The sequence below is a fragment of the Cydia fagiglandana genome, chromosome 26 (assembly GCF_963556715.1).
Source record: "Cydia fagiglandana chromosome 26, ilCydFagi1.1, whole genome shotgun sequence".
In the NCBI taxonomy this organism is placed as follows: domain Eukaryota; kingdom Metazoa; phylum Arthropoda; class Insecta; order Lepidoptera; family Tortricidae; genus Cydia; species Cydia fagiglandana.
In genome coordinates, this window is record NC_085957.1 from 903,366 (window position 1) to 919,166 (window position 15,801).

Genomic DNA, 15,801 nt, shown 5'->3' on the forward strand with positions numbered 1-15,801 from the left:
GCACGGGACTCGCTCACCTCGACCCCCGCACTCCAGTATTGTTGGCAGCATTAGTTTCATAAAATAATTGCTCTAAACTCCGTCTAGAGGATTCCTAGTCTATGGAAGAGATACAACGAAGATAATGGGTCCTAAAATTGCACCTTGGGGTGTTCCATGCTGAACAGTTAGGACTTCGATTTAAAGTTTAGCGATTTAATTTGGGTTGACAGACGGAGGAGGGAGACGAACAAGGAATATTATAGAAAGGTAGTATAGAAAGGTACTATTTTAAGTGAATATAATGTATATTCGTATGAGAATAAATATCTTAAGCCATAGTTAAGGTAACCACAGCCTATAACTAAATAAGGTAGAAAACAGATATTAACTCACATTTATAGACGGGTCTATCGCGAATTTATTAAAATAAAGGTAAATAAACGTAAAAAAAAAACTTTTATTTGCATAAAATATGGTACAACAAGGTGATATAGGAGAGATTATCCTGTACAGTGACATATTTTGCTGGTTAAGCATGCAAATGTTAAGTTAACCTTTTGGCCGCCGGACCTAGTCCGCAAAGACGCTCACTCACACGCCAGAGCAAATTTTAAGTAAACAACTAATAAAAAGTTTAGGGATTGCAAATAGTGATATCGATATTTAAAATATTATGGTAAAAATCTTTTTAATTTAGCTTTGTTCTTATCCTGTTTTAATTTCATTCCAAATTGCCAAAATTAAACATATGTTTTACACCCGAAAATGTTTAAAATATGGGGATTTAACATAAAAAACAACCACTAAACAATGTCGATTCAAGACGTGATATCGCCGCACTAGGCTGTACGAGAAGTCTTTTATACAAGACAACGGCGCCCATGGACTGCCCGCAATGCAGACCGACAAGGACTGTTTCCGCGCGGATCAAGTAATAATAGTCTCTAGGTCAACGGCGTAAGCGCTTGTCGGTACGTAAACTTTATTGGCGTAACGTTAAAGCTGCGCATCATGTGTCGATAAAGTCAATATACCGGAACTGTTTTAGTGAAAATTACACGTGGGTTGAATTTTTAATGAGTGAAGATATTATTCCGGAATTAGAATCTATCATTGTAATTTCAGTTTGGTTTACATTAATCTGTAGGTAAACTCTTATCAAAAAAACGTTCAACGACTTGTTACAAAAAAATTACACATTAACTTCAATGTTATAACAATAAAAGTAAAGTCTGATAAACAGGTATGTCCCTGTACCACACTTGTGCGAAGCGGTCGCTGCGGTGTATCCCTTCCCACTAAGCTATAAAATAACATCAATTATTAGTAGTGTGTTTGTGCCGCTTTTGGACCAGAACTTTTCCGCCAGAGGGCGACAGTATGTATGCGTAAGGTAGTGACAATTTAGTTCACCCTACTCCCCGCTAGATGGCGCCACTGTCTATGCGCAACGTTAGTTCCAAAGGTCTCCGCTAGATGGCGCCACTGGTTAGTTCACTCTACTCCCCGCTAGAGGCGCCACTGTGTATGCGCAACGTTAGTTCCGAAAATATCCGCCAGCCCCGCCGGAGGGCGACAGTATGTATGCGCCGCTGGTTAGTTCACTCTACTCCCCGCTAGAGGCGCCACTGTGTATGCGTAACGTTAGTTCCAAAATTATCCGTCAGCCCTGCCTGGGGGCGACAGTATGTATGCGCAAGGTTAGTTCTAAAAATCCCCGCCAGCCCTGCCTGGGGGCGACAGTATGTATGCGCAACGTTAGTTCCAAAAATCCCCACCAGTCCTGCCTGGGGGCGACAGTATGTATGCGCAACGTTAGTTCTAAAAATCCCCACCAGCCCTGCCTGGGGGCGACAGTATGTATGCGCAACGTTAGTTCCAAAAATCCCCACCAGCCCTGCCTGGGGGCGACAGTATGTATGCGCAAGGTTAGTTCCTAAAATTTCCGCCAGCCCCGCTGGAGGGCGACAGTATGTATGCGCAAGGTTAGTTCCAAAAACATCCGCTATGAAATTGCAAAAAGGCCCATCATGTTTGTTTTATAATATGAGGCATATATCGGCGTTTTTTTTTTTTTTAATACCACGTCAGTGGCAAACAAGCAGACGACCCCACCTGACAGTAAGCAGTCACCGTAGCCCATGGACGCCTGCGAATTCTATTGTTACCACGGATGCATTTTTATTTGCGTTTGGTTTTATCGCTTGTGCTTATCAAATGTATGGAGTTTATAGTTTACCAACCGCAAAGGGGTTTTTCTTTTATGATACCACATTGGTGGTAAATAAGCATACAGTCCGTCTGATGGTAAGTTGTTACGGTAGCCTTTGGACGCCTGCTTGAGAGAGCTGCCTCAGTTTAGGTATTCAAGTCCCCCCGCGGGGGTGGGGGGGAGGGGAGGGGAGGGGGGAGGGGAGTGACCTTGACCTTGAGTGACCTTGACCTTGAGTGACCTTGACCTTGAGTGACCTTGACCTTGGGTGACCTTGGGTGACCTTGACCTTGGGTGACCTTGACCTTGAGTGACCTTGACCTTGGGTGACCTTGACCTTGAGTGACCTTGACCTTGACCTTGAGGGGCGTGACCTTGAGGGGGCGTGACCTTGAGGGGAGGGGGACCGGGAGGGGAGGGTGCCTAACGGGGTGAGGGGAGAGGGTAAGCGCCTCGGCGACACGTGAGCAGTCACCGTAGCCCATGGACGCCTGCGAATTGTATTGTTACCACGGATGCATTTTTATTTGCGTTTGGTTTTGTCGCTTGTGCTTATCAAATGTATGGAGTTTATAGTTTACCAACTGCAAAGGGGTTTTTCTTTTATGATACCACATTGGTGGCAAATAAGCATACAGTCCGTCTGATGGTAAGTTGTTACCGTAGCCTTTGGACGCCTGCAACTCCAGGGTGGATACAAGCGCGCTGTCGACTGCCCAAAGATTCAATAACTTTGTTTTAAAATATGAGGCATATATCGGTGTTTTTTTTAATACCACGTCAGTGGCAAACAAGCAGACGACCCCACCTGACAGTAAGCAGTCACCGTAGCCCATGGACGCCTGCGAATTCTATTGTTACCACGGATGCATTTTTATTTGCGTTTGGTTTTGTCGCTTGTGCTTATCAAATGTATGGAGTTTGTACTTTACCGACCGCAAAAAGACTCAATAACTTTTTTTTTTTCACATGTTCCAATGGGTAAGGAGAGGCATAATAAAATAATGTTTTTACTCACATAATATTTTTATTTCGTCAATAGACTTTAACTACAGTACATATGTAAAATCAAGAAAGATTATTATATCTAGCATAAATCTATAAATAATCTATAATAGGTATCTATTTCATTATGTCCTAAGGCTAATGTTTGATGCGGTTTGGATGGGATTGGGAATCGCTTATCATCATAATTCTTGAGAGCAATTTTGTTGACAGTTTGCGAATATAACTGGTGACCTTTACTACGGATAACATTCATGTTCCTATACTGAGGTGGAGCGTTCATAATACAATTGTGATAATCCTCACCGGAAACAGTTTTAGCTATGACACATTTTTTTATACCCTTGATTTTTTTAATAACATTATCCCCTTCCTTCTCTTTACCCCCCATTTTCCCCATTAAAACATCATCTGCTGCTGCTTTCTCCACATAATAACACTTTGATCTTATTCCTATAAATTTTGAAATTATTCTCCCACTAACCTCGTCCTTCATTTTTCCCAATACATTCTTATTAACTCTAGGTAACGCGTAAACATTATCTATTTGGAAATCTGATGTATCGAATTTATCTTGTACATCCGGTTTGATATCCTCATAGAAATCATTTGTATTAATGTCATAGATGAATGAGTCTGTATCTGTATATAATAGTCGTATATTTTCACTATATTTAGGTAGCATATAATTATAATGGAAATCAAACATATGGGTTTTACTTAATTCTAAGACTGTAAACCCTACATATATAGGCTTATCATATTTTATACAATTTCTAGTCATTTGTATTATCGAAACATCATCATTGATTATGCATGAGCTATGAAAGTTAAGACGACCGATTAGAGCGCGCGCACCTAACCGTCTTCCCTGACTCTCCCAAGCACTTACTACTCTAACATCCTGTCGTTTTTCAACATTTTCCATAGTTTTACCAAAGACTGCATTGTTCATTAATTTATAAAAGTCTTTCTCAAACTTGTTTCTAGACTGTATTCTTTTGTCTGTATTAAGATCAATGTACGATTTAAGCCATGGACGTTGAGTAAACTCAAGGATGCGGTGGATTTTTTTTACTTTCAACCCATGTCTTATAGCCTGTAGCAGATTTATATAATGAATTACATAATTACATTTATCTTCTAGTGTAGCTAATAATTTATTTGTTTTACTCATCCCTATCGATGGAGCCTTATTCTCAAAGCAAAACGGGAGGTCATTGTGTAAATCATGTAAGCTCGTAGGATACTCTAAATCTACTTCAAAAAAGTAACCCTTTTCATTTTCGGGGCATAATTTAGTCATATCGAAATTGATGGTTTCCTCTTCAGATAGCCAGCGAAAACCTCCTACAGGTAAATACTGGGACATAGCCCATCCATACAAATTATTTGCATCTAAATAAACTATAAAATTAGAGGGTTTATCTGAATCATAATTTTTTAAATATTTATTATTTGCTACTGCAAATTTCCCACAACACTGACTCAACCCCCCTCGTATTCCGGATGAAATAAATTTTATTTTTGACATGTCAGTGAGTAGCTCTAACTCAATTTGAGTGTGCTTTAACATAGAGTCCCAACTGAGTCCAGGGGCGGTATAATAGTGAGCCGGGTCGAGCTTATACGTCTCAAGACAGACGTCACGGAAGTTCTCAAAAACTTCTGTCAATAACATGACGTCAGTCTTAAGGTAATGATCGCTATACTCCCCCAGAGTTCCAATTTTGAAGGCATCCCAAACATCTTGGGCATGCTGGTAATCCTCATCGGAAATGGGGGAGCTGGCGAGGCTGTTATAGAAGGCGGTCTGAGGAGGTAGTGAAGTTTCCTCAAGCTGCGTCCACCCCCGTACGTACTCATAGGGGAACACCCCCTTGCGTGTTAGTAAATCGAGTTTATCATGAGGGAAATGTGAGGTGATAATGTTAAACTGATTTTTTGGAAGGTTTTGCACTAATGTATCTAACGAGGACGCCATAAATCTAAAAGAATCTATAAACCTAAGATCTAACTCTAAAACATCACTCTTCAAAGTAAGAGATATAAATTTCTCTTTATTCTGAGGTATAACATTAACATTGTCATACTTTTTCAAGGACTTAATTATAAAGTGTGAGTCATACCCACTGAAGTTATGCATCACTATTGGAATCTCATTACAAATTTTATAATTCAAGTTGCAGTTAGAATGTGCAGCGCCCCTAAACTCACCCGTGAGATGACAGTGATCCCGTACCCTATCGTCTCCCAACACTCCCCCACAAATATGACAATTTATTGCAGACTGGAATTGTACCTGCTGCTCTCGTGTAAGAGAACGCATAGGTATTACAGTTTTAATTTTACTTGCAAAGGGCGCTAACTCGGTCTCCAATGATTTAATAAACTCTGTCGCACAGTCCTCGCCGCGAAATGTCACATATTTAGATTTTGATTCGTCGTATGAGCATTTGATATAATAACCAAAGCTATACGGCTCATGTGACTGATAGTCTACAGTATATGAGGAAGATTGGGATGGCGTGCAAGTGGGTATAATAGGTTTTAACAAAGCCTCGAAATCTGCATACACGACAACTGGTGCTCGTAATTGATAGCGAAAGTTTTTAAATTTTAATATATTTTCTCCATCATTCGGTAAAATGGTCTTTACATGGGAACAGTCGCGTTTTATATGTTCCTTGAATTTTACTTCATTGGAAAAAGGTAAAAGACATCCATCACAAAACCACATCTTATGACGATGTTTTGAAAGCTGTGTGCTTATCAATCTACTTATATCTTTAATCCAGCAAAAGTGTTTTTTGTCACCATCTTCTATTATGAGCATGTTTATATGACGGTCGCGTCGCTTTTTTGTATGATATACCGGTCCTGCTATTGACTCATCAATAATTTCAAAAACATTAACACTTATATTATTCAACTGTTCAAACCGTTTAATCCCGCACAATGACATGGGAAAAGACACCCCCTCTAGGCTTAGTATGTCCTTAAAGTGGGGATATGACGAGGGACGATCCCCATGTTTATCAGCGGGATACAAAGCGCTAACAATGGCCCACGCAAAGCATGCGTCATCATCATTCTTAACATTAATACAGGCGTGCCTCGCTTGCACCCACTTTGGTAGGGGCAGGTATGATGATCCTCGCAAGGGTTGATATTTGTTAATATTCACTTCTAGATGTAACACTTTACTTATAGCCCACCCACTGTCCCGTTCTTGAAAGTCTTCAGCCTTAACTCTGATCTCCTCCATAAACAATTGATAAATTTCATTTACGTTGCACCCATCTAATGAAATCACTTAATTCTTGGTGTTGAAAGATTTCACCTCCTCCACCTCCTGATCATTATCATTCACCTTGATCCATTTACTATATCGTCCGAAAAGTTGCAAATTCACCTTAACAGCGCTCTTAACCCTAGATATATTCTCCTCTATGAGATTAACAACTCGTTGGCGTACACTGTCCATGAAATCGTCAGGAGTGAGATATTCTTCCTTGGTAAACAGTCTATAAGAGATGATCCGGCTCTTGAACGCTGATGTTAATATTTCAGTGTCTTCGTCATACATGTTACATTTTAGACTGTGTTTATGCATTGCACTTTTCAGATGATTATGCAATGATTTTACCTCTATATCACAAGTATCACATTTTTGCGTTTTGGAGGGTGATGCGTCATCATTAGCTCGTACTGATGGCCCTTCATCGCTAACTCGACTGCGTTTCTCCCCCACCAACCGTTGATTTGATTTTTCACATTTGGTAGGTATGGTATTTTCACGTTTTAAACTCGCTGACTTTTCCGACTTTAAATACTTCATACAGTAAGTCACATGTTTAAGCATGTTGGCTCTCTGAGTAAAGTTGCGATTACAATATTCACACGGAAACATTTTCAATTGTCTTGTTACGTGGCTACACTGAGACTGACGCGAAAGGAAATGATTTGCGGGTGTGCCGTGTGGCGGACCGCGGGCAACTGCCAGGCCCTGCGCGTGCGGCTGCGGAGCGCGGCAGAGCGGGGGAGGGGAGACGCGCCGCATCACGCGACATCGACCTTGAATGTGCACGTGTGCCTTGCCCCGGCGGAGCAGTGACGTCATGCGCAGGTGTCAGGTGTCGGGTGGCACCAAAATGGCGGAGCATTTCCAAACCCACAACTGGCGGCGGGCGTAGGGGGGAGGGGAGACGAGACTCGCCGGCCAGGTGCGCCATCAAGGCCGATGTCGCGTGATGTGGGGCGGTCCCCCGGGTCATCGCAACATCAAAACGTCGTAAGTGACGTGAAATTCATGGCGCTTACATCGTTACAGAAGCGGGGTGTGAATCTCGTGACCTAAACGTGTAACCGCCGGGGAATTCACGGCGCTTACGGCGTTTCAGTCGACTGAGAGTGACGCAATATTGCGCAATGTTGTGCAATTTGCACGTGTTTCTTTCGACTGCGAGTGACTCAATATTGCGTCATCGGGTAAGTATTCTCTGGAAGTTTCTATTGTGAAATAAAAGAAGATGGGTTTAGTTTAGTTATTTTTTATTTTTTCATCAAAATTTAACCGATTCAATGGAAAATATAGGTATTACACAAAATATCGGCGGCATAACACTTGATTTCAGAGTCGACAATATCGTTTACATTGCACAAACTACCTATAATATTGCGTGCCTGTTGAATATTGACGGGGTGATATATCTTGAAATGTTTCTTGAAAAAGTTGAGACGGTTCTCGTAGGTAGACTTTGTTTTGTTCAAGTATCCGATACGTGCGTTAATACACTCCACGACATGTTCGATATGGCTCCATTCCATGTGGTTTATCACCAAGGGGTGTGAGTTTGTCATAGGTTCGTCATCATCGTCACAGGTGAGTAAAAGTAACGGCACCGGAGAGATACACATCTGAAGACGATTGCACTGTATCAGTTGTGGTGAAACACTCATTGGGTTATGAAAGAAGTTTCCGATGACTTCAACTTTTTCCGCAAACATTGCATTCCATTCTTCACTGGTGAGTTCATATCGCCCATTAAAATTGACACAGGCATCTAGTCTGATTTTAGCCTCAATAAACTGCAACTTCAAGTATACATGGATATTTTCAATCAGAGCACTTGCACCAGCAGGACAGCGTTTGAGATTGTAGACACTCTTGCTCAGCTCACAGCGACCGACACCTTCACCGCTGCCGGAACAATCAATCGACGGTGTGTAAGAAGGTGAATAAATGTTTGAATAATTCATTTTTTATTTTATTTTAAAGGCTCCACGACACGTTTACAAGTGAGGACGGTCAATGGTCTACTGAATAATTTTACGAGTGGTACTGGTGAGAGCGTTATACTCAAACAGTGAATCGTTGATGATGAGACAGTATGCCGTGGTGTTAGCCGGCACATTCTCTTTAAACTCCATTTCCAATTTAATATCAATAGCACCAGCTCCCGAGTTGAAGCTGTCACACTGTCTTGACGTGTCAATGACAATTAATGGAGACTGTGTCTTGTAATGAGCGTAATTTACTTGAGGGCTGGTATGATGACGGTTGTAGTACGACCGTTGGAAATTGGTAAATGCGTCGTATAAGAGCGCATAGTTGTTTGTTTTAAATTCAGCCGAAAAGGGATCGTATGGATAATACTGTGCGTTCAAATACACCCTGCAATTGGTAAGATTACAATGGTCGAATATACTCATATCTTTGCTCTTCTCGTTCCTACGTGCCGTTTGGAAACCAACAATGAGATAGCGAGGTTTCTCCAGTTGAGTGCTAGTCTTGATGCACCAAATATGACGTTGTGAGGCAGGCAGTATGGGATATTCGTACAGTTCCCAGGTGCGGAACGCTATCTGAACCGGTATGCCCCTCTCAACATACGACATTAGACGCAATTTCTCCTTATCAGATACTTTTATGACTGGCATCCTCCATGTGACACGGGTGATTTCAATCTCACCATTTGGTGTTGGCGGTTGCGGTACCTTCTCCGCATCAACGGGTGCTAAATCTAAACAGTTTACATCTGTACTGGCGCGATTTAATATCAACTCGTGTTTCCCATTAATTATAACCTTTTTATAGTCCTCGGCGAAACCCAAGAAATGAGATAGTGGTATAGTCACAGTAAACTTGTCTTGAATCTTTTTAGCACCAACTTCCCACCCCGCCGTCTGAAGACTATGGTCCATTTCCTTGGTGTATGAGACTAGTCCCTTAATGGTGGACGTGATACCGCAGTTTCTCGCGCGGTCAATCTCCACACCGTTCAATTCATAACGAATGTCTTGAAATAAAAATGCAGCACCGTTGTTGACCAGTAGACATCCTTTCTCCACTGTGCCCTCCACTAATATTTGACTGTGACTCGGTAGTAGAATTAAATCTTGACGGTTGATACATATGTGGATGTTGTCGTTATTTTTGAACGAGTCATTATACGGAGTGTACGGGTGAAATTCTATACTTTCTATACTATCATCGAATAACACCTTCTCACCAATGTTTAAGATAGATGACGAGGACATACTTGGAAACCGATACTCTGTAAAAATGCACTATTTTCTCTAGTCAATTTCTTTGGCTGTTGTAGTGACTGGCGTTGCTGTCTCTCGTTAATACGACGACGACGACGAGTAGTACTTGCCCCCACGAGAGCAAGATCTCGACTAATTGTAGAAGTGTTGTTACCAAGGCTTTTATTGTTATGAATAATCATTTCTTTTTATTTTTTACTTTTTACGAATATGCAAACGAAGTGCAATGCTTTCACCTCGAAAATTCACCGTATTACCGTGCTCGTTTACAATGCGCAACTCAATGTTTTGTATGCGATTGTTACTCTTCTTGACAGGTAAATATATAATGTTGGTAGGTTGTTCAATAATTTGATAGCCGGGCGGGACGTCGGGTGAAAACTCGTGTAAAACATGCGACGGCTTGTTGTTTACGAATGAACCCTCCACAATATTGCACTCTATTCTTATAGTGTTTGTTATGATTATGTTTATTGTTTTATCCGACCAATGTGATGATTTTGCTTTAAGCTTTTTCGGTGAATAACCAAACAATGATCCTATGCTGTTTGGTTTGTCAAAGTGAATATCATACTTTGGCGAGAATATCATACACTTGGAGGTATTGTTGTTTACAAAGATATCTGCCACCGCCATTCTTTCACCCTCTGGGCCTTTAGCCCTCTTGGTCATTTCCTCCTTCAAGAGGTGTATTATACTGGAGAGCTCGTATGAACCTTCAGGAATCGCGATTACATCATCTCCATAGTGAAACAGATTATTGCTCTTATCAACATTGGGAATAGTGTTGAAAGTCTTAAAGTACACGAGAGCACACTCGTAAAAACCATCATTGTCCAATTCTAGAGCCGGTTGAAAGTCTACATTCAACACAGACTCGTTACCGCTCAGACTTATTGTGAATGATGTCATGGACATGATACCTGCTGCTGCTGCTGACGGGTAGAAGTTTAATGTAAGAATGAAACTACACATGTAATGCTCATGATATTTATTTAAAACAAACGCTTAGCATTGGTACACAGGAAATCCAAACACAAGTGTCCACAATTTACAGTATTAAATTTCTGTAGGCGATTGTAATTATACTCTATTCGCATGTTGCGCTGTAGTTTGGCACCGTTTATATAATCAATAAACTCTCGAGGTGGTCTCAAATCACCAAAGCTATCAAAATATAGACAATAATCACCCTTTTTCGCATAGGCACACCAATGTGTACCTTCACCACGCTGAGAGTCTAAATTAATGATACCAGTTTCATAATAGTGAGGATTCTTTGGGAGATTATCTCGCATGAAAACACCTCTAAAGTAGGGGATTTTCTCTCTACGTGCAAATCTCACAATGTCCAAATCGGTGAGAGCTTTATACATTGGAGGTAAATTTATTTTCTTGTTTTTTTTTTTCTTTTCTTCATCAATTTTGCAGTTGCTGCCGCTACTGTTCCATTAGCCGGTGTAATGTAGAGTCCCATTCCACGTTTATAAGGTGCTAAATATAAACCTCTACCGACAATCTTGCTTTCGGTATTATTATTATTATTTCTATTCTTTACCATTTCATAAATATTTTTAGCAGCAGTGGTAACACCACCGGCCAAAGTTCCCGTGGCGGCTAATGCACCCAGTAGCGGTATCAAAGCCGGTAGGAAACCGCCTCTCTTAGGTATTGGGATGACTCGCTGTTTCTGATGTCCCTTGACAATTTTCCCTTTAACAAAATGTTTTGCCGCTTTTACGCCCACTTTGAGTAGTTTATTAGCAGTTGTATCCTTCCTTTTCGCAATGTGTTTTTTTACAGCGTCACGACTTGCTTTTATGACTTTTGATATGGGGACCATGCCCATACCGTGTTTAACTTTATACTTCATAATCTTATCTACCGCTAACGCGGCAATGCGTTCACCAATTGGATTGTGACCACGCCAACGATTTTCAGCAGCTTTGGCCAATTGTAAATCTGCTTGATGACGTCCCTCCAATGACTTGTCACGCGAGTAGGCAATATCGTGTAATTTACAAGCTTCGTCGAGCGGATTCACACCGGGATCGTTGCGAGCCAATCTCTCCTTCAATCTAGTACCGGGACCGCAATAATTGTAACCGGGTATGTGCGCTTCGAATGGTAGATTATTAATTAAACTATTTATAATACCACCGCCGCTTATGTGATGCTGCTGTCTACGTCTACGTCTACGTAGTTTGGGGTTATGTTTAACACTAACCCCGCCAATGTGTGTTATCATCTCAAGTACCTATACTTGACTGTGTACGTGAGTATAAAGTATGCTTATATATATTTAATATTTGTGTGTGTATATGTGTGAGTATAAAATACACGTCCTAATGATTTGATATGTCACAGTGAAATGAAGCTTAAAAAACAAAACACGTCGCTCGCTATTAAAGATTGGAGTGTTGTTCTGGATGATAATGTGAAACAAACAGTGACTCATCGCTCCTTTAAACACGGCTCGTTGCTGGCGAATAACATTAGATGTCTCATCTGTGGACCTTCCAACTGTGGCAAGACAAATGTTCTATTGACTCTACTCTTACATCCGAACGGTGTAAAGTTTCATAATGTTTATCTTTATTCGAAATCATTGAATCAACCCAAATACCAGTTTCTGAGTAAAGTTTTAGAGCAAGCGGGTGACATTCCGTTTCACACGTACAATGATAAGAGTCAAGTCGTCCCACCGGAGGAAGCCGCCGAGGACAGCGTCATTGTATTCGATGATGTGGCTTTGGAAGATCAAGATGCCATTCGTCAGTACTTTGCAATGGGACGGCATCGTTGGTTGGATTGTTTCTACTTGTGTCAGACATATAGTAGGATACCTAAACAGTTGGTACGTGACAATGCCAATCTTATATTGCTATTCAAACAGGACGAGTTGAATTTAAAACATGCCTATGACGATCACGTGAACACCGACATGAGTTGGGAAATGTTTAAGGGAATTTGTCGCGAGTGTTGGCAGAAAAAGTACACTTTTTTAACAATCGACAAGGAGAGAGACATTAACAAGGGTCGATATCGTAAAGGATTTGACGTTTACATTATTGTATAAAATTTAGTGTCATCTCCGGTTTATCATCAGTTTTATGTTGTCAGCTACTGAGGAACAACCTCTTTATCTAAAATAACAAAAGCAAACATGTTTGGTAATAAAAAGTTGAAACGGAAACTCGTAAATTCAATTGAGAGTGTAAAGAGAAAAGTAAAGGCGTTGCGAGCAGATAAGACATCGCTTGACACTTCGCTAGCGCAAACCTTTGAACCAATCACAAAACCGCTCAATGTTTTAATGAATAAAGCTTTGGAATCCAAGGGTAATAAGAATCACGATGATGACGATGACAATGCTAAACCAGCAGTTATGAATAAACCTCATGGCCCCTTGATAAAAACCTCCACACCATTGCCACAACGTTCGCGTAAAAGGAAATATCTGATCAAAACCGAAGAACCCAATAGTAAACTGATCAAGTGGAGTAATCATCCTTTAACAAAAACACACCAGATTGATAATGATGATGTTGATTCTAATGATTATGACGATGATGATGATGATGATGATGATGACGATGAAGAGAAGAAAACAGAGGGAGATGAAGAGAAAAAAACAGAGGGAGATGAAGAGCTTAGCGATGATGATGAAGATATGAAATCGGCTCTTGAAATTGATGAAGGTGGTAATAGTAGTATTGATGATCTACAAAATAAATATATTAAACATCTTGTTAAAACACCAAAGATACCATTTGGTGTTTATCTCGAGGATGATAAAATGCATATTGGTAATAGTCGAGTTAGAATCATTGATGACGTGTTGTATATTAAAGATTCACGATTCAACATGACTCCTGGACTGTTGGAACTTATCTTTAAACGAGTACCAAACAAGAATGTAATTTTGAAAAAAGATGTAGATGATTACAATAAGATTTTAGACATGACAAACGCTCATCGTAGAGGATTCTCACCCAACGGCCAATTGAGTGGAGATAGAAGTTTAAAGTATCTGCGCTACATTAAACAACCACAAGAATCAAAGAAACATAAAGAAGGTGGGTGTTTGAACTCTGGTAAAAGAGATATATTAACAACTAAAACTTTTTATCCAAAAACCGATTACATCTATTGGGATGACCCGAACGAGCTGGTGAGCCGTTTACAGCTTTTGATAGCATCACAAAACGCTGGCAACACCTCTCATTCGAACGAGATCAATGCAATCGTTGAGGAACTAACTGAGAGCGGTATAATTTTAAAGTAAGAAAACAGACCCGCTTCTGTTTGTTGTTTTAAAAGCTGTTTTCCGGTAAAACCGATCTGTTTCTCCCTGGTTACCTTGTTATAAATACTGATGAAGGCTCCCTCCATCGCTCACTTTCACAATGCCTCTTAACAAGTTTGGACAATACTTGGGCAGCGAATCTACAATCCGTGACGATATAAAAGTGGAACGAGATTTAGTCAATTTTGAAAATAGACGAGTGGCAGGAATTCACAAGTCTTTCCTCAAAACTGATGCCATCTGTAGAGCTGAACTAGATGAACAAGTAGTATTTTTAAACACAAAGCTAAAGGCGAATATTAAAGATATAAAAGATTTACGGGTAAAGCTTGAAAAATTATCAGAAAGAATTACTGCACCAACTCCGTCACAACCTCAAACACCACCATCGACAGCGGCAACAGTTCCAGGAAAGCGCATTGCATTGAAGAAAAATGAGTAAGGCTCAAGTAGTCGACGAGATACACAAGTATGCGAGAAAGACATTTCCACGTCGACGATTCATTCAGAGGGGGCTCGATGACACATGGCAGATTGATCTGATTGATATGCAAAAGTACTCCAAGGATAATAACAACTATAAATACATTCTAGTGTGCATTGATACTTTTTCGAAATACGCTTGGATGCAGCCGCTAAAATCCAAGAGCGCTGACGATGTTACAAGGGCAATGAGCAAAATTTTGAGTGAAGGCGGGAGAAGGCCCAAGAATATTCAGTCAGATGACGGCAAGGAATTCTTCAATCTCAAGTTTAAATCGCTCATGACACGTCATCATATCAACCACTACTCTACCTATAGCGTCATGAAAGCTTCCATAGTGGAAAGACTAATTAGAACCTTAAAACATTGGATTTGGAAGCAATTTAGCTTGAATGGTTCTTACACATGGGTACAACTGATAAGCCAAGTGGAGCATTATTACAATAACAAACCGCATCGTACTATCGGTATGGCGCCGGCGAGTGTGAATAAAAACAACTCTAAACAGTTGTTACATAAAGTCTACGATAACATTAAAATTAAACCACGGGCCAAGTTCAAGGTGGGTCAACATGTGAGAATTAGTAAATATAAATCCACCTTCGCCAAAGGCTACACCGGCAATTGGACTACGGAGATATTTACAATAACTAGAGTGCAAACTACTAATCCAGTGACATATTTACTTCAAGACGCTAATCACCAACCCATCTCTGGATGTTTCTATGAACAAGAGTTGCAGAAAACTAAACACCATGACATTTATCTAGTGGAAAAAGTGTTGAAACGTCGTGGAAATAAAGTGTATGTAAAATGGCTCGGCTTAAATGAAAAAAGTTGGATAGATAAAGATAACATTGTCTAACTATTATTATGTTCAATAAACATTTATCTACTCTAAATCAATGAGGTTTCATTCAATAAAACATCTCTATATTCAGAAATATTATATATATTTATTGTTATTAATTATTATTAGTATACCTATACGTGTACAATTATAATACATGTGCAGTGAGCTAGCAATTTAAAAGTAAACAATGAAAAGGAAACAAAAATACACCATCATTAATAATCACCAGAATCTATTATGTTTGGACCTACCACACAAAATATGACATTAATTAAATATGTAAAAGATTCCACATTGCACACTGCGCGTGAAAAAAGTTCCGCTGTAACACCACCTAACAAGTCAATCCAGTCTTGAAAATTGATTTGGGCGTCTCCCACTATTTCTTCCGCTTCATCGTTTAA

At 40.2% G+C, this 15,801-nt stretch overlaps 2 protein-coding genes across 2 annotated transcripts in view; one reads left to right on the top strand and one right to left on the bottom strand.

Annotated features, from left to right (window-relative positions):
* Window positions 1-15,801, top strand: part of LOC134677261 (zinc finger protein 729-like) — a 31,355-nt gene that overhangs the window by 9,730 nt on the left and 5,824 nt on the right. The window lies entirely within an intron of this gene.
* Window positions 7,721-15,801, bottom strand: part of LOC134677560 (uncharacterized) — a 54,771-nt gene continuing 46,690 nt past the window's right edge. The window contains exon 2 of the mRNA XM_063536032.1: window positions 7,721-10,374. Within this exon, the coding sequence (XP_063392102.1) occupies window positions 8,519-9,742 (1,224 nt within the window). The 5' untranslated portion in view covers window positions 9,743-10,374 and the 3' untranslated portion in view covers window positions 7,721-8,518. The remainder of the gene's footprint in view (window positions 10,375-15,801) is intronic.